Genomic DNA, 23,574 nt, shown 5'->3' on the forward strand with positions numbered 1-23,574 from the left:
AATTCAGCAAATTAATTAAAAAGTTGACTGCCTTGGAAAAAAGAAATTATAAACGTTAAAACATTGCCCTATGTAAATATATAAATACTTAAAATTTTGGTAAGTGACAAACTATGTATTAACAGGCATACTTGTCAGCATTTTTGTCTGTAAGAAAAATGCATTATGTATATACATACAAATATATACATATCAAGACCCAGCATGTATTTCAGCTAAATACAACTGATCCTATGCTTACCTGCAAGTCATTGACCATCTCTTTAGAGGCAGAGAAAGTAGCGAGTTGAGCAGCTGATCCCACACTAACCCTTGGGATCGCTGCACTTGCTCCCCTCCACAAGCCCAAAATTCCATGCTGTTTGTGAATGGCAAATAGAGCATTTGTCATTCCCTGTCATGGAAGGGAAACAAATCTATATATATATATATATATACAACTGGGGGTGCAACAATACAGACTTCTCACAGTTCATTTCGGTGTATATAAAACATTTAGTAAAAAAGCAGTAAAATAAAAAGAAATAAACTCAAATACAAAATGCAAATACAAAAAATAAATGCAAAATGTGAGCACAATACAATACAATACAAAAATAAATACAATAGCAAAGTAAAAGTATACAAGTATAAACACTGCTTTTCAGGTTTTTCATGAAAGTTTTGATTAATATTACAAACACAACCCCCACACAGTGTTTCTGTACTCAGAACTACCAATTTACTTAAGATATGGTTAGATTATAGAAACAGCTGTTTTCTGTTGACATCTCAAACAAATCTTCTAGATTCGCAGGAACTGAGAAAATGTGACTTTAATCCAAAGGTTAAAGTTGTATCGTTTTGAGTTGCTGTCTGTACTGCAGATGAAGTTGGTGTACTTGTCAGCATTTGTCAAATAAAGATTTCAGATGTTTACACAGGTGCTGCACATTTATTAAAGTCAAATTAAAGGATTTGAGATCTCTTTGTTGGATGTTTTGTGTGGTGACTTAACTTACCCTGTGCTTATACTGGTGTCCAACTGCAATAGAGGAAGTGGACTGACTTTGAAGATGTGTTTTTACCTGAAAGAAATTAAAATAAATGTATAAGAGAGGTTTTATGAGAAACTTGATTTATCATTGAGCTTGCCAACAATTTATATATTATTTCATGTATTGTAATTATTAGTGCTTGTCATAGGCTTAGCAGTAAATCACAATAACATCAAATAATTGTAAAATAACCATAAACAATAATAAAAAACATTATTAATATTATTAAATAATAATAGAAAAATATACCAATCAAAATGTATCCTATTATTCATTCGTTTTATTTTTTAGGTTGTTTTTAGGTTGTTTCAATTGCCAATCAACGTAGAAAAATTGGACCAATAAACTTTAAATAATTTAAGTCGTTTTTAAATGCACATGTCTAATTTAAAACCTTATGAGGATTCGAACATGTCCTATTTCGGTAAAAAATAAAAATAAAAAATAAACCTAGACCCAGAACTACAGTATGCGCTCTGAATGTTGTCATATTTGACAGCCGTATGCGCCAGGCAATCCCACTATAATGTTCAGTAGTACCGGGAGAACCGTTGCCACTTACAATATGTTTCTTTCGTATATAAGACATAAAAACCCTGAAAGTTATAAGTTTACTCACTAGGTAAATCGGGCTGCCCATTACAGCGCCCACAACACCAGCAATGGCCCCAGACACTGTGCTCTTCGTAGCGCTAACCCTTCCGTCCGTGTGAATGTAGCCCAAGGACTCGGTGAGGGCGTACGAACCAAGCCGGACCCCATTCATAAAAAATTGATAAACCAATCCGGGAACCAAACCTTTCTGCAGACCAGCCAGTCCATCTATTTTGCCTATCGTGTAAAAGGCATGAAATACATTCCTGTAATACACTTGGTATGTTCCTCGACTTTTCAGCTCTCCTTGCAATTGCATTCTAGTTTTCACAACCTCCAGAGGGTTTGTAAAGAAGCAGGCACCACACGCAGCGACGCCACCGAGAATGAAATCCATGTTTCGTGGATCGTTGAATTAACGTTACCCGGAAACAGGTGATGTACAGTATGACTTTAAACAAGAAACTTCGGGCCTTTCAAAGCCAGTGAATATAACAATGTACTGATAAAGCACTCGTCAGGATAACTCATAAATATTACTTTCTAAACACACAGTAAGGAAGCAGATACGTATGTTCAGTAATCCCCTGAATCACGCGATACGCGTGAACGTTTTGCTGAGTATGAATGTCAGCTCGCATTCGCCAGGGCGCGTCCATCATCCCAGCTCGGCCTCTTAACCAATCAAAACAGAGACGTTGCTCCATCCTTTGTTACAGGTCCTCTTATTGGACAGTTGTACACTGGTAACACCTTCAAGCGACTGGCGTGCGGTGACCCCTCAAAAACCGTATTATTAGTATTAAATAACTTTTGTAAGTGCTTTATCTGTGGTATGAAATGCTTTTAAATCCAGATTGGAATTTCTTAAAATTGTTTCTCTATAGGAAGGAACATAGATGAGTGAGAGACAACATTTTCTAGTTTCTTTTCTTGTCTTTTTATATATTTTATTACATATATTATTACATTTATTGCACTTCATAAATAAGTGCACCTCATTAAAAAAAATCAAATTTGGATCTATTTCTCAATAAATATTCTGGTGCACTTACACACAACTGTTTTATTAAACAGTTACATTCATTAAGAGCGTGACATCCATCTTTAGAAATAGAAAGATTTAAATTCAACAAAATAACTTAAAATATAAAGATTTAAATAAAAAAAATTAAAACTAAAATCTTTTAACTATTTCAGATATTTATTTTTTTTTTAATAAAAAAATGTAAAAAAAAAAGTAATAAAAAAAATAAAAATAAATAAATTCCCCAAACATAATAATTTGTGGGTGTCATCACCTGACAGCAAGGTCAGTTGGCATTGCTGGACTGGGTCAGTTGGTATTTCTGTGTGGAGTTTGCATGTTCTCCTTGTGTTTGTGTGGGTTTCCTCCTGTTTCCCCACAAGTCCAAAGATGTGCTATAGATAAATTGAGTAAGATAAATAGTCCATAGTGTATGTGTGTGAACAAGAGTGTATGGGAGTTTAGTAAAATGAAAGAAGAAAAGCCTGCATGTGTATAGCGTTTTACCTAATTGCAACCACCACAGTAATCTGTTAGTGATTGCGTTGCTTTAGCTTTTTCAGGGTTAACTACTATGATATCCCAATTGCAAATGAGAAATACTGGAAAATTGCTTTTAATGCTTTTCAGCCTTCATTTATACCACATGTCTTTGGACTAGTGGAGGACACTGGAGCACCCAGAGGAAACCCACACGAATGCAGGGAGAACACACAAACTCCACACAGAAATGCCAACTGACCCAGTCAAGGCTCGAACCAGCAACCATCTTGCTGTGAGGCGAGAGCAATACCCACTGCACTACCTCAGTACCGCCCCGTTCAGCCTTATAATCTTAAAATGTGATCAAAATCACCTGTTTTGTCATCACTTTTGACATTGGGCTAGAAAATCATTCAAATACTAGCTCAAAATGGCGATGGTGAATTACTAATGGCTACTAATCTCTTTGGACTGTGGGGGAAACCGGAGCACCCAGAGGGAACCCAAGTGAACGCAGGGAGAAAATGCAAACACCACACAGAAACACCAACTGCCCCCGCCGAGGCTCGAACCAGCGACCTTCTTGCTGTGAGGCGACAGCACTACATACTGCGCCACTGCGTTACCCATATTATGGAAACAGAGGCACACATGTAAACCAGAAAATGCTACAAGTTTGGAAAAAGATAATGTTAGTCAACACGAATGTGAAATCTGTTATTCATTAATTTTCCTCCAATTTAGTCCCTTATTTATCAGGAGTTACCACAGTGGAAAGGACTGTCAACTATTCCGGCATATGTTTTACACAGCAAATTTTTGAGAAACTCAGTACTGAGAAACACCCTTACACTCTTGCTTTTACACACACACACACACACTACAATCAATTTAGTTTAATTTACCTATAGCGCATGTTTATAGACTGTAGGGAAAAAACGAAGCACCTGGAGGAAACCCATGCAAACTCCACACAGAAATGCCCAACTGACCCAGCCAGGATTCACACCAGTGACCATCTTGCTGCGAGGCCACTGTGCCACTCAAAATGAGTAATCACATTTTTTTTTTCATTGAATGTTTCTCTAAAAGTATTTTATATATCGTTAACAAGAACACTTAAAATAATAACTTCGAGCTTTGTAAATACATAGGACATTATTTGTTCCTTTGCAACTCATCAACTGCTATTGACACAAATGGAATAGCATGACCCAATGTTCAATGTTTAATACATGTGATTGCAATGCTCTTGGAAATTAGATATTTTATAATGAAAGAGAAAGATGTAGTTTGCACCTTAAAAGCAACCTATGGTAAAAAAATCCACTATTCAAGCTGTTTGGACAGACATGTGTGTAGGTATAGTGTATAGACTGTCATATTGGGGTGATATAAACACGCAGTCCTTTTTTTTAATTTAACAACATAAAAACAGTGGACTAATTGGAGGGGTTTTTAGATCGACCTCAACTTGACGTAGGAGTGCGATCCGCCCGCCCACCAATATTGATTGACAGGCGCGCATCACCATATCCTCAGTTTGTTGTTTCACGTCCGCCATTTTCAGCGTGTGAGTCAAAGCAATGTCAATGAAGAAACACCCTTGCTCTATTTTTAGATAAAAGGTTCATTGGGCTCAACACAAGATCAACATTCACCACATGATTGCTGTAATCTGAATTATTTTTTAACTTCAGGTAGGTTTGCAAATGTGTACTTTTCATTGCATCTACCTTAAACTTCAGACGTTTGCATTTCTCGCGGTCACAGAAGCTCCCTGTGATATTGACTAGGTGTAGCTAGAAAGTGCGAGCACGTTACCTCACATGCATGACGCTCGATTGGAAATAACATGAAAAACTTGCCTGCAGGTTGCACACCAGAAGTGCTGCTCTGCGACGCTCAGCGTCGTGCCACGCAGCGTCAAGCATTTTAGAATTCTAAACATAGTTTTCTATCAGGGTGCACACAACAGTGCTTCAAGTCGGCGACTGTCTGTGGCGCCTAGCCACGATTCGGGACACTTTATATTTCTGCCACACCACAGAGCGCCATCTGAATAGTTACATTTTAAATAACATCCGAATGTGCGTGTCTGGTGTGCCGTGTCAAAGTGCATCCGGTGCCCCAGTCAAAGTTAATTTAGTGTGTGTGGTTATTAGTCTAGGTGTACAAGCTTGGAACTGTAAACCTGCACACAGTTGGCTGTAAAACTATACAAAGACACAAATGATTATGTACTCTCTGCTTGGTCTGTGTCCGAGTCATACATGTACGGCTGAATGCTAGTCCTCTTACTCATGTTGCTTCTCTCTGTCTGCCTGCCTGTCTGTTGCCAAACACAAAGCAGGGGAGCTCTTGGCTCTGCCCCTTGTTACATTGGGCAGGAAGTCGAAACTAATTTTCATGTGAAGCAACACACCCCTAAAACAGCGACCTGTGTACACGCCCCCCAAAATTACACTTTTTAACACATTATAATAAAAAATACAATTGTTTTTAACTGAACCTAAACTGGCACACTCAGAAGAACCATAATATTAATATTAAATCTTTAAAAAGGGTTAAACTATGTGCCCTAAAGACTTACTGATGAATATCTTCAAAATTACAAAAATGATTTAAAATGGTAATCATGCTAGAAAACACTACTTTTATAAACATATTTTATTGTGCAACCCAGATAAGTAATAATACATCCTATATATGTGAATTATTCACTGACACACACACAATTTGATTTGAAAGGCTAAACTTATTACTGAAATCATGTCATTCAACTCCCTGATTTATTAAAGTAACAGTATCTTATCTGCCACTCAGACTATGGCACAAAGGTCTTTATTCCAGCACATCCTCATGTTGTGTGGTTGTAGAATCAGCAGAAGTTTCTGGTTCTTCCTCTAGTTAAAAAAAAAAACAAATGGTAAGACTCCTCAACAATGGGGTCCTAGTCAAAATATACCATTTTACAAGCATGTTTAAAAAAGAAGTGGATCGTAGGAAATGTGCCATTTAATTTAGTTTTTGCTTGCATACATAGCCACAGTGTAGCCATGACCATCTTAAGCTCGTTCTCATTCATTTGTGTGCTAGCTTTTGGATCCAAGATTTTGCACTATATGTTTTATAATGAATACTGAAGTCCTTGCGATTGTAGATACAAAATTATGAAAGTATTGTAGTTTAGGAACAAAGAAATTTAATAGCTTATCTCTTGAGTCTACACTGCAACATATTAAACTGATACATTATTCCAGCTGTTTTTTACCTACATATTAATAAAGTGCAGCAAGCAAACGACTAAACACTTACTGTCAGAGTTTCTGTCAGGAATATTTCCTGTCTCAAGAAATAACCAGACATCGGAACACTTCATGGTTTCCCAGCGAGTTACCGAATAGCTGAATACAGAGGAAGAAACTGCAAAGAAAAACAAAGCGTAATTACATTATATTACACAAATAATAATATACACATGATGTAATATTACAAGCATATGTTTAAAACTTCACACAACTGTAATGTCATAAATATATAATGTAATAATTTTCAACTAAAAGAATTTAATTTTAATTTAATTTTATTAGTTTTGGATTTTTCCACCTAATTTAACATAATAATGTAATCAATCGAAATGTAAGAAATGTATTGCTGAAGGAACATGCTATAGCAATTTACCATAAAATCAAAGTTTATATTCTACTATCAGCAAACCTAAGTGGAAAAACTGTTCACTATAGTGGTCAAGAGAGCTCAAATGCAAATTGAATGCATGAACCACAGCAAAATTGGGAAAACATCTTTATCAGTTTAACAACACACATGTACACATTCTCATAACAAATACAGAAATATGATGCAAATAGTAAAGATTACTAAGTAAAAGTGTTGGGGCCACAAATTGTAACAAGCCTGCTGCTTCCTGTTTAGAGTCTTTTTATATTTTTATATTAATGCATGAACGATACATACAGAACAATGCCAGAGACATACAAAAAAGAAAAGTATATAAAAGGTTATATAGGGATACAAGAACTCAATAGGTAAAACAAAATAATATAGATTTTAAAAAATATTACAAATAAATAATGCTAGGCCTTGTTAACTCACAATAACTTAAAAGTATCAAACAAATATACAGTTTTAACAGTTTTTTTGTTTGTTCTATCCTTAATGGTATTTATATAAATATGTAGTTCCTTAAGTACCACTAAAAACAGAGGTTTCTGATTGCTATCCTGTTTAGTGTCTGCTGTGTTGTTGGATATCTGAGAGGTGAGTATTTTGTTTATGTTGGAAGTTATAGGACAAAAACTGTACAGACAAATGTATCAGAAGTAACTGTGTATATGGTCATTTCAGATTTTTGTATGGGAAGAGATATATACACAATGATTATATGATTAGGGAATTCATTATAATACTCCAGATTAAATAAAAAAAAGAAAAAAACCTAAATAAAAGAGATAAGGGTATAGATAAAATAAACAAAATAGATCAAATGGACACACATGATTGGGTAAATATTTGCAAATATCTTCATAATAAATGTCCTGATTAACCTCAATGTCCTCTAGTCCAGGGATTATCAACCGGTGGGCTGCGGCCCTCTAGTGGGCCTCAGCAATCCTGCAGGTGGGCCGCGAGATAAACTCTGAATAAACTTAAAATTAACTCTCAATATTATACTATAATTTTAATATGATTAATATGCTATATTATAATGATTGAAGAAAATTAACGAAGTAATGCACTTTTTGATCTATTTAAGATATCCACATAGTTGTCCAAATTAATGTCCTGTGAGTGTTTCATAACGAGCGCGCACCCATACAGGAGGATCTAGTGAGGCTCAATGGTGTTTTTGCCATAGATTGTAAAATAAACTTGCATATGAGCTTCAGATGCACTCTGGCGGAACTGTTCCTGTCAGTGATCTACCAATAATATCCGGCTGCAAACTCAACCTCCATCAGATTGACACGTCTCAACAAATTTAGAGTGTTTAACTGTATTTTACATTTGTCTGTATATTTTTGAATAGTAGATATTCAATAGTAAAAGGTGGTCTTTTGCAATCTCCCTGTTGACCTTTGGTTCTCTTAGAATGTAGGCCTATTTTTATTTTTTTAAATAAAGGTTCATTTTAAATAAAGGTTTAAATTTAGATGAGCATTTCATGTAAAACATTTTAAAGAAAATGTCGGAAAGATGGGCCTTAAAAAACTGAAGTGGCCCCCGAAGTGATGCTTTAGTACAATTTGCTCATCTTGCAATAAAGGTTGCATGGGGATTTGAGACATGCCTCCATTTATTCACTGAAATAGATACACAAACAGACTTCAGTCTTTTTATATTTTACAGATTTCCTTTAGATTTTCATAAATCAGGGGTGTGGCTCTAAAAAAGGCTCACTTAAAATGTGCCACCCTTCCCAAGATGTGTGCTGGCAAATGTTAAAGCACCCTGTTGGCATGATAACTGTTCTTGGTAAAGCCACACATGGTGAATGCACAGTGGACTTCTGGTTTTAATGCTTTCAAGCTCTATGAACCCAGTAAGTAATATCAATATTGTGCCCATTTGATAGATGAACTTTTAAATAAAGCATCAGATCAAGAAAGCTGCCTCTCTATGTCTCTGACAGGACTATTGTGGTGAACTGGTTCCCTACCAGCAAACTCAACACTATTATTAAAACAATTGTATACAAATTTTATTTGAAGCATAATAAGTCTTGTCAAGACATGCTGTCTCTGGTATCCCTAATTCTACTTTTGTGCAATACCCCTCATGTACTCAAACAGTTTTTTTTTTTTTTTTGTATATAGGAGGAAGCAGCCAGATTTGTCCTTTTTTTGGTGTTCCTCGACAATGTTGTGGTCTGTGCTGTTTGTAGTGTATTTCTGTATCTGCATTACGGCTTTGTAGTCATAAAGATATTTCAGAAAAAAATCAATGCACGATTTGAATAGATCTTTTTTCCACCGTTTAAAAAAAATGTGTGGAGTGAAAGGTAAGTAATTTATAATATTATATAATTATTAAAATTATTTTCTGAAAATATCTCGCCCACGGAAGGTTTACAATATAATTGACTTTCAATAAAAGAAATGAATTCTTGTTTGGTTGTCAACAAAATTATCATAAAACATTTGTAAGTCACAGCATTTTAGTCACTTCAACCACCTAAAGTTTTATGCTTATTTTGTGCATTTATTATATTATTACAAATATTGTGTATTTATTATATTAGTCTTTTCTTGCATTATACTGAAACATGCATCAGGCTTACCAATAGATACAAAAAGGTTCCACTGAAGGGGATATTTGATTATTTTCTGAAGTGCTCTCTGTCCAAAAAATATACCCACTGTGCCTGTATGAAAAAGTAAAAACAAAAGAGAAAAAATTAATGAAAGAATGCCTAAATTCATAATGAGATCAATTTTTTTTTGTTAAGCAAACTATAGTCAAATATAATAAGCAACAGATTTTTCTTGAATGTTTAATGAAGACACTTGTAAGAACACAGGGTGTCCTTTCTCAGAAAAATCTGATACACAGATAATGATCAGAAACGACTTTTATTTATGATATAAATGTAAACTAACCTAGTATGAAGCTTGCTGTGCCTTTCATAAAGGCATAAGACTGACAGGCAACATACTGCTGCAAGCCCTGAGGACAACAAAATATCACCACCATTAAATTATTATGGAATTATGGACAAGAATATGGCTAGTTGTCACGAGATGTATCGCAGATCTTTGGCTCAAAAGCTTATTTTTCTTGAGTTTTATTCCAGGCAGCTCATCTGAGCTAAATAAAATGTAAATAAGCTATATACTACCAGTCAAAAGTTTGGGGGTTGGGGTTTTTAAATAAAATTATTCTGCACATCAAGGCATTTATTAATTGTGAAAAATAAAATAAAAAATTACATAACTGCTTTCTTTTTGCAAATGAAATTATTACTTCAGTCATTATTGCTTATATTACTTATAATAATAACAATCATAATAAATAAATAAATCAATATTTGAGTGATTTCTGAAGGATCATGTCACTTAAGTCTGGAGTAGCTGAAAATGAAGCTGAGAATTCACCTTTAACATCACCAGAATAAATTATTAAATAAATTAAGAACCACTTTTAAACAGTTATTTTATAGTGAAATAACATTTTACAATTCGTACTGTATTTTTTATCAAATAAATCTTGGTAAGCAGGATAAGCTAAAGAATAAAGTTAAAGTATATATACTTAAAGTAGTTTTTTATAAATAAAATGTTATTTATCAAATGACTGACTTAAACTGTTACAATTTCCCCTATTCAATTCAAGCCAAAATTAACACGTTTCTCTTCAATAAGATAAGTGTCTATTCATAAAGCAATTACACATTTTATGACGGTTTTACTAAAAAAAAAAAAATGTTTTGGATTAAAAAAAAGAAAGAAAAACAGATCTGCAACATGAAATAGACGCACCGGGTGCTTTGCTACAATTGCATCATCCACTTTGCTGAGTCCAATATTGACCATGGCGCTACAAGTATGAGCTATAAACCATAAGGTTAAACAAATTGGACCTCCTCTTGTCGAGCGTTGCTGCTGTTGTTGTTGTTGCGTACGTAGTTTCCGCACGTGTACGAAGAAATCGAGACTGAGTAACAAGATAGATTGTTGTCAGAGTGACCTCTCATGGTTTGGAGACAAGGTGGAACTCCCAGCACCACTTGCACTGACACTGCAGGGTCCAGAAGACGACAAAACAATCACAGAACGTTTTATCAATATTATTATTAATAATAATTACTAAGAAGAAAACATATACAGTGCGTTTATTTACTTTTAAAAGAGTATTAAATATCTGTGAATATTAGATAGATGTGGTACTTCAGTGAAATCTGGACTATCTATCTATTATCAAAGAAAATACAAAATTGTACAATATAAAACAACATACAAAACATATGCCAGAGTGCAGACAAAACATTCATTCATTAAAAATCTTATATTCTTGAAGATTTTACAAGAATTACATCTTTGCATTTTTATTAATAGGCTAATTGTTCATCAAACTAGTGAATAAGGCCTATAGTCTCTTGAATAAAATGAATAAAGTTTGGCTTGGATCCAGATCCCTTTTTTATACATGTGAACTTGTTAACTTGTGAAATTGTTACATTGACATGATAAATGCAAATATAATTTTTTTTTCTTTTAACTTGGATATGATATTTGTTTTGAAAAGTTTCCTTATTCACCCAGAAAATACTTTGTATATACAATCACGGAAACAGATTTTTTCTATAAAACAAAAATCACAGGAATAATCAATATCCAAATGAAATCTCCCTAAAACATCTTTAGCTATATATATATATATATATATATATATATATATATATATATATATATATATATATATATATATATATATATATATATATGTGTGTGTGTGTGTGTGTGTGTGTGTGTGTGTGTGTGTGTGTGTGTGTGTGTGTGTGTGTGTGTGTGTATGTATATATATATGTATAGCCTATATATATATATATATATATATATATATATATATATATATATATATATATATATATATATATATATATATATATATATATATATATACTTAAATTTAGCTTCCTTTTCTTTAACCTTTTTAACTTCTTTTTTTATTTTACATAATATGGGCCCTATCATACACCCGGCGCAGTGTGGCGCAATGCGCGGCGCAATAGTCTTTTGGTAGTTTTAGCTTGGCGCAAGAGTCGTTTTGAGGCGTTGCTCTACGCTGTTTAAATAGCAAATGCATTAGTGCTCATTTGTGCGCCCATAGGCGTTCTGGTCTAAAAAGGAAGGCGTTCTGAGGCGGACCGCTGGCGCGCGTAGCTATTTTAAGAAACTAAAATAGATTTCTCATTAGACCAAAACTAACCAGGTCTAAACTCCGGCGCAGAGTTGCGCCTCGCTTACGCACTGCTTAATACGCACAAGAAAGCAATAGGCAAATATCTTTACATATGAAAAAATGTAAATATTAAGGATATATAGGATATAATAAGAATAGATATAAATATAAAGGATTAAAATATTACAAAACATATTATTTTCTAGCCCACATAAATATGAAAAATCACTGCTTTTATGTCTTCTTCATCTCGGGAGGCTTTTCAGTTCATTCATAACAATTTGCTTTTGTATAATGTTATTATCATTAGCAGTATTATTTAATATATCCATATTTATATTTGTTTTATTAAAAACAAGCTTAGATTTGCCCACCTGTCAGGTTTTAGACCATATGGGGCATGGCAGGTGTATTTGGAAATAACTCAGTATTTTGACCACACTTGGTCATTATCGTTTATTTATTCGTTTGCTAGAAATTAGAACTGAATTTAGAAATAGTTTTGAAACAAATCTTTGCGCTCAACAAACGAATTTAATTATTTAAAGGCTAATTGATGTCTGTGCCTAAAGGTTTCCCTATCCAAGAGCGAATGTGAAAGTAGTTCCATTATCTCTCTTTCTTACACAGTAGATGCTCTGTTTAACAGTTTTCTGTTAAAAAAAACTGTCAACTGTTAACTGTTTGCTTGTGAAATGCTCATTTTTTCCACTTAGACTTACTTTGCATCCTGTAAATAGCGAATGCGCTCTTTGCGCGACGAAGCTGGGTCTTAAAGGGAATGGGAGATGAGACTCTAATTGGTTTATTCTCAAAACACATCTATAACTCATTAAGAAAATAAACTCAACCCTTTTAGCCCATGCGCCTTGGCACAAAGCACATTTTCCCGTCCTTAAATTAGCAAAAATGCGTTCTGACACGCCCTGAAAGCATTTGCGCTCTGTGCTTTGCGTTCTGCGCATAGACGTCAAAATAAAGCCCTTTGTTTCACAGGAACTCCAAACTTTTTTTCTAATTTACATTTAATGCATTGGTCTATTTAAGCCTTATAACCATTATCACCTGTATTATGTCTTATACATTTATTGGTTTCATTTTTTAATTAATATCAAGTTATCGGGTTTCAGTATTAATATCAGGATTTCTTAACAATTTCCTCTAAAAAATCAAGGCAAGGCATGCTCATTTATATAGCACATTTAATACACAATGGTAATTCAAAGTGCTTTACACATGAATTAAAGAAACAAGAACATAAAAACAAAACAAAAATTTAAATATTTAAAAAGAGATTGCAATGTGTTAAAATAGGTTTTAAATGAATAAAAAAGAAAAGAAAGACACAACAGTGCAATCTGTTGAACGCAGCACAGTGCTCATTCAGTAAAGGCACAGCTAAACACATGTTTTAGTCTTGATTTGAATGTGCCTGTTAGAGCACAACTGATCATTTCTGGATGCTGATTCCAGCAGGGAGGGGTGTAGTAGCTGATTCACTTTGCTTTGATGAAACTCTTGGTATTTCTAATTACTTAATCTGACTTACTGCCAGGTATGTGATACCCCTAGGGGACCATTTGATTGGTTTGATAAAATTGGGCTCTGATACGTCTAATGACCCTAAGGGCATTATTTCTGATTTATGAAAATTAACTTTATATCCGGAAATAACTCCAAATTGCATAATCAAATCAGTTAATTCATGTAAGGATCTTTGTGGGTAAGTTAGCAAAATATCATACGCGTAAAGCAGTATCTTATGTTGTCTATATTGTCAATATAGTTACACCATAAATTTTTAGATTGTTTTGAATGCAAATTGCCAGGGGCTTAATCGCTATATGGCAAATAATAGTAGGGACAATATCGGAAGTTAAAATGTTGTATCGGGACATCCCTAGTATTTTCTATAGATTTATACTCCTCATGTGAAACTTACAAATAATACTCTGAACAGATATAAGAAGATCTGTTACTGTAAAGTTTCTAAAAATATACATTGGCAATTATGAAACAACGAACCTACTCACAAATTGAGCATTGTGTTTTCAATTGTTTTGCTGTAGTGTGTAATGATGTGTATAGTGTTTACATTTTTTAATGCTTTGAGTTGCTCTTTTGGTGTAAAAGTTTGAGTTTTGAAGTGAGAAAGTTTTGGTTGTGTTTATGTAGCTTTAGAAAGGGGTGCTGTGTTTAGACATTGGGAAACATGGAGGAATATTATAATAAATTATAATAAAAAATTTGAATTGTGTTTTGAACTGAACCTAAACTGGCACACTCAGAAAAACCACAATTTTAGTATTAAATCTTAATAACAGGTAAACAGGCCCTTTAAATAGATTTTTAGTTGATAATATATTTTTTGTGTAGGTATCACTGACTGGAAGTCTGCAAATAAGGTATAAAGGCCAAATATAGAGTGGAAACCTCTCCACGTGAATCCTGTGGTTGGCTTTACAAAGACACCATTGGATACTGCACTGTAAAAAATAAAAAGTTGAGTAAACTTAAAATTTTAAAGCAACCGGCTGCAAAGAAATTTTGAGTTTACTCAACTTCAGTGGTTGAAGTTGTGCCAAATTATTTTTTTAAGTTGACTGAAATGGCTGGTTTAAGTCATGACAACTTTCAAGCCTAAGTTCATCTAACTTGTCATTATGAGTTTGCCTAAAATTAAACAGGGGTTGAGTAAACTGTAATAAATGAGTTGGCACAACTTAACAGAAGTTCAGTTAACTCAAAGCTGTGCAGCTGGTTGCCTTAATTTTTTAAGTTGATTTAATCTTTATCTTTTAATTCATAATTTTATGGAAATCTTATATCTGCGCTTCTCAAACAAATACCTGTATGACTCTAAGTATGAAGTTAAGAGATTACAAAACACACTATAAAACACAATATCAAAGAATATATTTATTGACAATTCTGCAAACAGTTTTCTGTCCAAATGAAATGTACTGCAGTCCAGAGAAGGAAAAGAGGCAACAAAAAGGTAAATCCTCAAATCCTATATTGCCTTTTAAGTGCTCGAGTTAAGCAAAAGTAATATTTAAAATGCTTGCACTATCAACAGTTTTTTCAAAGTGCAAGAGTAATTAGTTTTGTCACGATATTTTAATTTTGTTACCCATCAGTTCTATAATTTTAAAAACGTCCAGTTTCAAAGATGTGTTTCAGTTCTTTGGGGTAGTTCATAATGAGGAAATTAATCAAACCAAAGAGGAGAACAACAGCTGTCGGAAGATCTTTTCCAGCACGATTTGCTCTTCCAGAACCACAGACAGGCACCTTACATTTAGGTTGGGCTGAAGAGTGGCAACATCATCTTCAACAGTGCTAAGGATGTCCATCTCCATCTCTATTGTGCAAATATCTTCTGGCTCTGTGTCCTGCAGTAAAAAGAAACATAAAAAGAGGATGAAAAACTATTTTTACTGCTAAATCACAAACATCTCCAAAAAGCAAGGTAAAAAAAAGCAAAGGCAAAGCAACTTAATTTGGAAACTGAAGGTAGTAATGTCAGTAACACAGTCATTTATATACCTTCTATTTATAAAACATTTCAGGTAACACTTTTATAATAATGAATCATTTATTAAGCATTAGCAAATAGTGAATTGATTATCCGTTAAGCATCAACTCTACATGAATAAACATTAGTAAGCTATTTAATAAGTACCAGTATCTAATAAATAAGTACTAGTATCTATTAAATAGATACTAGTACCTAATGAATAAGGACTAGTATCTAATACATAAGTACTAGTATCTATTAATTAGGTAGTAGCATCTCAGTAATAGGTACTAGTACCTAATGATTAACTACTAGTAGATAAAAATATGCACTAGTCACAGCTGGAATACATACTAGTCAAAACTGAATAGTTGATATCTCAATTAGAGATCCCATAGAAATGAATGGGAAAATTTTTAATTCATTACGAGTAACAACAGAATAGTTACTAGTCACTATTAAAATAAGTACTAGTAACTAATAAATAAGTACTAGTATCTAATAAATAAGTACTAGTAACAAATAAATAAGTACTAGTAACTAATAAATAAGAACTAGTATCTAATAAATAAGAACTAGTAACTAATAAATAAGTACTAGTAACTAATAAATAAGAACTAGTAACTAATAAATAAGAACTAGTATCTATTAAATAAGTACTAGTATCTAATAAATAAGTACTAGTAACTAATAAATAAGTTCTAGTATCTAATAAATAAGTACTAGTAACTAATAATTAAGTACTAGTAACTAATAAATAAGTACTAGTTAGTACTTAATGGAAAAGAACTAAGAAAATGGATAAGTACTAGTAACAAGAAAATAGATACTAGTACGGGTTATAGAATAAAAGTTAAAACGGCTTGCCATAGGTCATCAGCTATTGTCACATTAAACCAGATGCTCAGACCCTGAGAGATGACAGGTGGCACCACTTTACAATTGAAGGGCATTAATTTTGGTTATTGACAGGTTAGTCATTTTGATCAGAAATTCCCAACATGTTTTAATTATTAAAAATGAAATTTGCTTTATAATTATTGTTGCAGCACCTGTTTTCACTTCCTGGTCAGCCGAACTCAGTCATGGTTGTTCTACTAAAGACTAAGTGATGAAAATGTAGCATCCTTTACAGAGGTGAAAACAGTGCTACAAACTTTTCTTTTAGGGAACAAACTGTTTTGTAACTTCAAAGATTAATTACCTGCATGAATTCCAATATTGCACACAAAAAGAGAAACTCCATGGTAAACTCCATAAAGTTTAATATGCCCCCCTTTAATCAGTGATATGATTGAATGCTAAATAATTACTTGATTGTCCAGTTGGTCCAGGGCGGTTCTTATTATCTCTCCATATCGCCCACAACATGATCCATAAAACTTGATAGCGTATTCATCCGAAAAAGAGAAGATATCTTTGAGGTTGGTTTGAGTAATCCTGTAAAACTCAGCATAGACCTACAAACAGACCATAAAAAAATGAATAGTATGATTTGTGAACAAGGGTTATACATTTTGAAATAAATAATCTCAAATGCAAACTTGCCTAAACTCCCAAAAACATGCAGGCCACTGTTTTCGGACATCAGCTACAGGAGGTTAAAAAAATCAAACAGTCAGTAACTGCAGCAGACTGTTAATGTGCTAATGTCAAATGTGATTTTAATGCACCTACAGTCTTTAAAGTGCTGCTGCCAGGATGGTCCTTGATAGCGATGTAGTCTGTAGTGTAACTTCTCAGCTACTGTTTACAAATTTGCAAAACTTATACTGCATTCCAAACCTATAAAAAAGTAAATAAAAATGTAACATTGCAGGTCAATTTGTTTTCATAAATTAAACTGATGTTTTTAAAAAGCACAATATAAAATAAATATTGCAAACATAAAAAGAGAAGATTTAAATAATACATACATACATGTTACTTAACTCATAAATGGTTAATGTATGCCAAATAAATAATCATAAAAACCACAAGCTCCTGGAATACTATATGTACACTACTAGTGTCTGTATATTTAAAGTGGTATGCTAAATATTATTTTGAAGTGGTTTTAATGTTATCGCATTGCTGTTTTAATACAGACACAACAGGGTTAACAATACAGTGGTGACCGGCCGCTCAGATATGTCTGTTTGCAACAACAATATTTCACTACATTTCCCTCCAGTTTAAGAAGCAAATTAACGTTAAACAGTTCTTCAAATGAAGCAAACTTCACAGGTGGCTAGCTTGTTAGCCCGAGCTTGTCAGAAATGATCTTCACACGATGTAACTTAGTTTTTTGGGAACATAACATTACATTTTACTTTAGATTTGCACGCTATTTAGATTAATTTTGATAATAAAGCTAAAACAAAGCTTACCTGAATCAGGAGATGGCAGCTGCTGCTGGTGAGAGGACACCTCGTGCAAAATGGCACCCGAAGACAGACTGAGCATGTGCAAAGACGGGAAGTAAATGATCGAGTGAAGAACTCAAAATGTAAAGTCTGCTCAACTTAAGTATTTACTTTCATTGAACAAACCAGTTTTAAACCTTCAGTTAACTCATTTTTAAAAGTAAACTCAACACTGGGCTCAAAATATGTCCACCCAACTTACAATTTTGATTTGAGTTAACAATTTGCAAGTTGGATTTTTTACAGTGTGTAGTGACAGGAAAAAGGGGGTTAATTTGTATTTTATAGTATTTTAAGCGTATTTGTGGTCAACTGATGGATGTTTGGATTTGTGGTGAATGGATGGGATGGGTTTGTTTATTCGAAGAGATTGTTTTTTTTTGTTTTTGTTTTTTTGATACTTAAACAAATGTCTAATAGACTTGTGTTTGTTTTAAATTGATTAATGTCACTTAACATAAGGTTATTAAGTTCTTATATTTATCATAATTCTGTGATATTGAAACACACATTTACCAGACAAAACAAACTTGTCAAAATCAACTTACTTTAAATTTATTTTAGGCAATATGTTTGCTAACACTGAGAATCAACTAAAACACAGTTTGAAATAGAATTGAATAAAACACTTTTTTAAAAAAAACTTTTTAATTTGTGTACTTATAAATAGCCATCAAAATGAACAAAAATAAATGAATCGGCTAATGGCATTTGCATCAAGACTGTAAAACCCAACAGTCAAATGAAATGAGTGTAGTTAACTCAAAATTTACTGATCTACTCATTTGAAGAGTTTTGAACTCGGTGCTTAAGTTAATGAGTTAATAAGTGATTAAGTATGTGTTGATTGAGCATTAATAATGTACACCTGCTGTTAGCAAGCTAAATTAACGTCACACTAGATTTTGAGCATGCGAATATCTGTTGTATGGCGCTATGAAAAGGGGTGAGATTCAACAAGATGATTAGATATTTAGAAAAGCGAATGATTGGTCCATATTTTACATTTCTGTCCAAAGAGGTTTTGATCTTCGACTGGACTCACGCAATCATGTGATGCGATTTCGCAGGTCAGAGTTCACCAAGCTTAAACTTTCCAATGCAGCGAACTTGTTGCACAAGCTTGCGTTTCCAGTCTGATGCATCCGCGTGCATATAAATGCAAGTCTATTGGGAGAAAAGTCCAGTGTAACTGCAGCTTTCCTGAAGAGAAACACAAGACTACAAGACTTCATTCACAGCCTTAAAAAAATATAACACATTCAATATTTTAAAAACTTATCATTCATAACATGCTTGACTTTGTTTCTGTCAGATGTCTACAAAAGCCCTTTGCAAGATTCATTGGAAATAATCTTGTTAGACGTCACCATTGATGAGAACAGCAGTGGCTTTTCTAGGGCTCTTTGACTCCATTTCTCATCTTATTCTCTCTTTGAATGTTGTAATAATATGTAATTGTTATCATGTTAAATAGTCAAATTTACAGAATCATAATTATTATCATTTTTAAATTAATTTCTAATTAGGTTGATCATTTGGAATTGGATGTATTGAAGAAGGTAGATGCTTTATTTAGCTATACTTTATTAAGCAAACAAACATGGACATTGTCCTTACATCAGAACCAAATAACAGACATCAAGAATCAGAGTATGGCTGTTTCTCAATCTGCATTCTTCAGTGGTCTTGCGTCCTCGTGTTCTCGTGCAATGTCATCATCAGCTGCCTAAGTTCAGCTCCAATACTCAAGACCACAAGTCTCAGAAGTCATTGCGACTGGAGGTGGGAAGACCAGCATTTTTATATATATATATATATATATATATATATATATATATATATATATATATATATATATATATATATAATTCTTTTTTTTTAACGCTTGCCATAGTACAGTTTATTATTTTCAGTGAATTTCAGTAGATCCTGATAAAGTTCAATTTAAGCAAGTTAGTAATAAGTGAAGCTGTTGATACTGTTTGTAGAGTTGCTTAATGATTCTCTGCTGAACTGTTGAAAGATTGAATGTGTTTTATTTCTTTTAAGGCTGTAACGCTCTGGTTACTAAAGTAAACCTATTGGTAAATTTGAACTATATAAATCCACGAATGGGAGGTTTTGGTTCAGAAAGCCAATTGTCTGAAAGAGTATGTAATTGGCAGGGTAATCTTGCGCACGTGTGCTTCATTGCCATTTATCTCCGCATATAAGCACAGGTGGAGCACGCACACGCTATCCTTTTAAGCTGAAGAGACTTGAACTAACAGCCAAGGGACAGTCATTATGGCGATGGTAAATAGCATTTCCGTTCCCCTCCTCGGGGAACGAGGGTTACTTTAGTAACCAGAGCGTTCCCCTTCGGATGGGGAACTTCAATGCTATTGGTGGATATGAACTACATAAATCCACGAATGGGAGAAGCTATGGAAAACACCATAATGACTGCACCTTACCAACGTCTCCGATGAGAGGATAGTCAAGCAAGCGTGAACGCTCCTACATCATGAGAGGCGCGGTCCTCCAACGTGGTCCCTGGCCCTTACTTATCCCACTTCAACAGAAGTTTTATGGATTTAGATATATTTTTTGGGAATCGTAAGCGTCTAGATAATTCTAGGAATAATACGACAGTACATTGGGAAGCGTGCAGTCCCGATAGGGAGGACGCTGCAGAGGCCAACTGCCCCCAATGAGGGAGATATGTTGGCAAAAAATACATATGGACTAGCCCTGAAAGGGGGAGTATGCATATAATAGGATGGTTAGCGGAGAGGGAAGACACAGGTCTGCCCGTGAGGTGGGACTGCACCGCGGCTGAATAAGCATATGTGATCGCCTAATGGGGACCACGCAAAGCGGGCACCTTTACCCAAAAAGCGGGCTGACCAGCGGGCAGACCTACAATGTAGTGGACCAGCAAGTGACTCCTCCGCTGAGTCAGTGCTGGGGGCCTTGGAGGAATCTGCAGGGCTCACCTGACGGGGAAATTTACTGACAGATAAAAAGGCGCACGTATCTCCGTATTAGGGAGAATGGCGCAGCAAGCGTGTTTTAACACCCAACCGAATTGTTTCCTCAATCACCAAGGGTTACCTAATACCCTTGAGAAAACTGGCTTCACTCGCAGATTGTAAAACCTTGCAAATGTATTAGGTGTCGCTCAGCCCGCAGCTCTACAGATGTCTGTTAGAAAGGCGTCGCGTGCAGGATGCGAAGCTCCGAGTGGAGTGGAGCACTCTCGGGGGACACGGCTCGCTTTGGCTTTGATAAGCGAGAGAGATGGTATGCACTAACTAGTGGGCCAATTCTGTTTCGATGCGGCACTTCCCTGCTGCCAACCGCATAACAGACGAAGAGCTGCTCAGATGATCTAAAGCTCTGAGTGCGGTCCAGATAAATACGCAAAGCGCAAACTGGATAAGTAAGGCTGGGTCTGCCTCCTCCGGGGGCAGCGTTTGCAGGCTCACTACCTGGTATTAAAACGGAGAGGTAGGAACCTTGGCACATATCCGGGGCGGGGTCTCAGGAATGTGAGAGTAAGCCAGCCTGAATTACAGGCACAAGTCACTGACTGAAAAAATGCCTCCAGGTCCCCGACCCTCATATCGATATCAACACGACCAGCAGAGCTGTCTTCAGGGACAGAAATCTTAAAGATACTGAGTCGAGGATCGAAGGGATCTGACGCAGGCTCGTGTGAACGAGGGTGAGATCCTAAGAGGGCATGAGAGGGGGGCGAGGTGGATTAATTCGGCTAGCACCTCTGAGGGACCGGATGATGAGGTTATACGTTCCCACGGTGCTCCCAGCCACCGCCTCATGGGAGCGGAGATGGTAGCCACGTAACCTTGAGTGTGGAGAGCAACAGCCTGCTCTCCAGCTTCTCTTGGCGTAAGAAAGCACAACGCTGATCTGGCAAATTTCGGGGGTCTTCTCAGCACCATTCAGTGAATAGACTCCACTTCAGGGCATAGGCGCTCGAGGAGGGGGCTCTAGCCCGAGTGACGGTATTAACCACCACAAACAGTAGGTTACCTAAGTCTTCCTCGCTTCTAAGGACCACCCGTAGAGGTTCCAAAGATCGGGGCGAGGGTGCCAGATGGTGCCTGTTCCTGAGAGAGTAGGTGCTCTCTCAAGGGATTTGCCAGGGGAGGGCCATCGCGAGGAGGGAGAGCTCAGACATCCAGGTTCAGACAACCTGTTCCTCGTCCTCCCTGACCTTGCACAGTAACTGCGTGAGCAGGCTTACTGAGGGAAACACGTATTGCGCATGCCCCGAGGCCAGCTGAGAGCCAGTGCATCCGTGCCGAGAGAGCCCTCGGTCAGGGAAAAGAACAACTGGCATTGGGAGTTCTCGGGGGAAGCAACAAAACGATCTGGGCTTCCCCGAATTGCGCCCATATCAGCTGAACAGATTCGGGGTGGAGTCTCCATTCACCAGGACGTAAGGCTGCCGTGAGAGCGCATCGGCTGCACGGTTAAGCTTGCCTGAAATGTGAATGGCCCGCAGCAATTTCAGCCGCTGATGACTCCAGAGGAGCAGACGGCGGGCAAGCTGAGACATGCGGCGAGAGCGAATACCCTCCATACGGTTGATATACGCCACTGCCACCGTGCTGTCCGTCCTGACCAGCACGTGTTGCTGCTCCAGCACCGGAAAAAAGCGGTGGAGCGCGAGGAACACTGCAAACAGCTCCAGGCGATATGCCAATGCAACTGGGTTCCTTTCCACAGGCCCGCAGCTGCATGCCCGCAACGCACAGCCCCCCCAACCCGTGCTGGAAGCATCTGTTGAAACGACAACAAGACTGGACGCCTGTCCTAGAGGCACTCTGGCCTGTAGGAACGAAGAGTTGTTCCAAGGCCTGAGGGTGTGGCGACACAGCACAGTAACAGTTACTCGGTGTGACCGTGTGCCATGCGCGTCTGGGGACTCGATCGTGAAGCCAGTGCTTAAGTGGTCTCATATGGAATAATCCGAGCGGCGTGAAGCGGCTTGCGGATGCCATATGCCCCAGGAGCCTAATGGCTGGCCCGCGCTAACCAGGCAGGCGGAGCTCTCGCTAATGGGCTTATCGCTACAATCGCTGACTTACCAGTGGGTGTGCTGATCTGGGAAGCGCGAGGGTCCCATGGAAGAGCTGGAGGTGAGATATTTGCTCTCACTCTGCAACCAAGCTCCGGAGGGGAGGCTCGAGGGGAGGGAGAAGGAGACCGTCCTCCCAGCACTCGTGAGCCACTGGTGAATTGCACCGAACCTGCGAGTTAGAGAGCACAGCGTCTCAGACTGGTAGATTTCGGGCTGTCACATCCAGGGAAGCTCTTTCATTGATGTTTTCATGGCAGTAAAAAGTTCCGTTGGAATTGGGGCCCCGCCTTCCAGTGGGGAAAGAGCAAGTTCCCTCTTCTCCAGATGACCTGTCCCAGGGACGCTTTGTGGTCCGTTACTGGACTTAGCTGCATTCTGGGCAGGGGGGGCTGCCTGCTTCCGAGGTGCTCGACGTGCTCGCTTCGCCAGAGGCGTGTGCGGGAGCCGCCTTCGGCGAGAAGCAGATATGGATGGTACAGAGGGCGGAGCGG

At 36.5% G+C, this 23,574-nt stretch overlaps 2 protein-coding genes and 1 long non-coding RNA gene across 4 annotated transcripts in view; all 3 read right to left on the minus strand.

Annotated features, from left to right (window-relative positions):
• The window catches only part of slc25a35 (solute carrier family 25 member 35), a 3,854-nt gene extending 1,594 nt beyond the window's left edge, over positions 1 to 2,260 (minus strand). The window contains exons 1-3 of one of the 2 annotated variants that reach the window (XM_005165493.6): positions 1,657 to 2,260; positions 1,002 to 1,067; positions 242 to 358 (exon numbers count right to left, since the gene is read on the minus strand). In XM_005165493.6, coding sequence (XP_005165550.1) covers positions 242 to 358; positions 1,002 to 1,067; positions 1,657 to 2,028 — 555 coding nt within the window. In that variant the 5' untranslated portion in view covers positions 2,029 to 2,260. Of the gene's footprint in view, positions 1 to 241; positions 395 to 1,001; positions 1,068 to 1,656 lie in introns of both variants that reach the window. The other variant, NM_001099447.1, reaches the window with a different exon arrangement.
• Positions 2,261 to 5,800: 3,540 nt separating this feature from the next.
• tmem141 (transmembrane protein 141) lies at positions 5,801 to 10,700 on the minus strand. The gene is given in 5 exon segments (NM_001076598.1): positions 5,801 to 6,047; positions 6,460 to 6,567; positions 9,443 to 9,526; positions 9,762 to 9,828; positions 10,641 to 10,700. Coding segments are annotated over 5 exon segments (375 nt in total). The 5' UTR covers positions 10,695 to 10,700; the 3' UTR covers positions 5,801 to 5,985.
• Positions 10,701 to 14,969: 4,269 nt separating this feature from the next.
• LOC103911123 (uncharacterized) lies at positions 14,970 to 18,007 on the minus strand. The gene is made up of 5 exons (XR_001799396.3): positions 17,953 to 18,007; positions 17,261 to 17,368; positions 17,132 to 17,174; positions 16,897 to 17,043; positions 14,970 to 15,458 (listed from the first exon to the last, which is right to left on the minus strand). It is a non-coding gene; the product is annotated as an uncharacterized lncRNA (long non-coding RNA).
• Positions 18,008 to 23,574: the final 5,567 nt, after the last annotated feature.

This window comes from Danio rerio, chromosome 5, assembly GCF_049306965.1.
Source record: "Danio rerio strain Tuebingen ecotype United States chromosome 5, GRCz12tu, whole genome shotgun sequence".
Classification (NCBI taxonomy): Eukaryota; Metazoa; Chordata; class Actinopteri; order Cypriniformes; family Danionidae; genus Danio; species Danio rerio.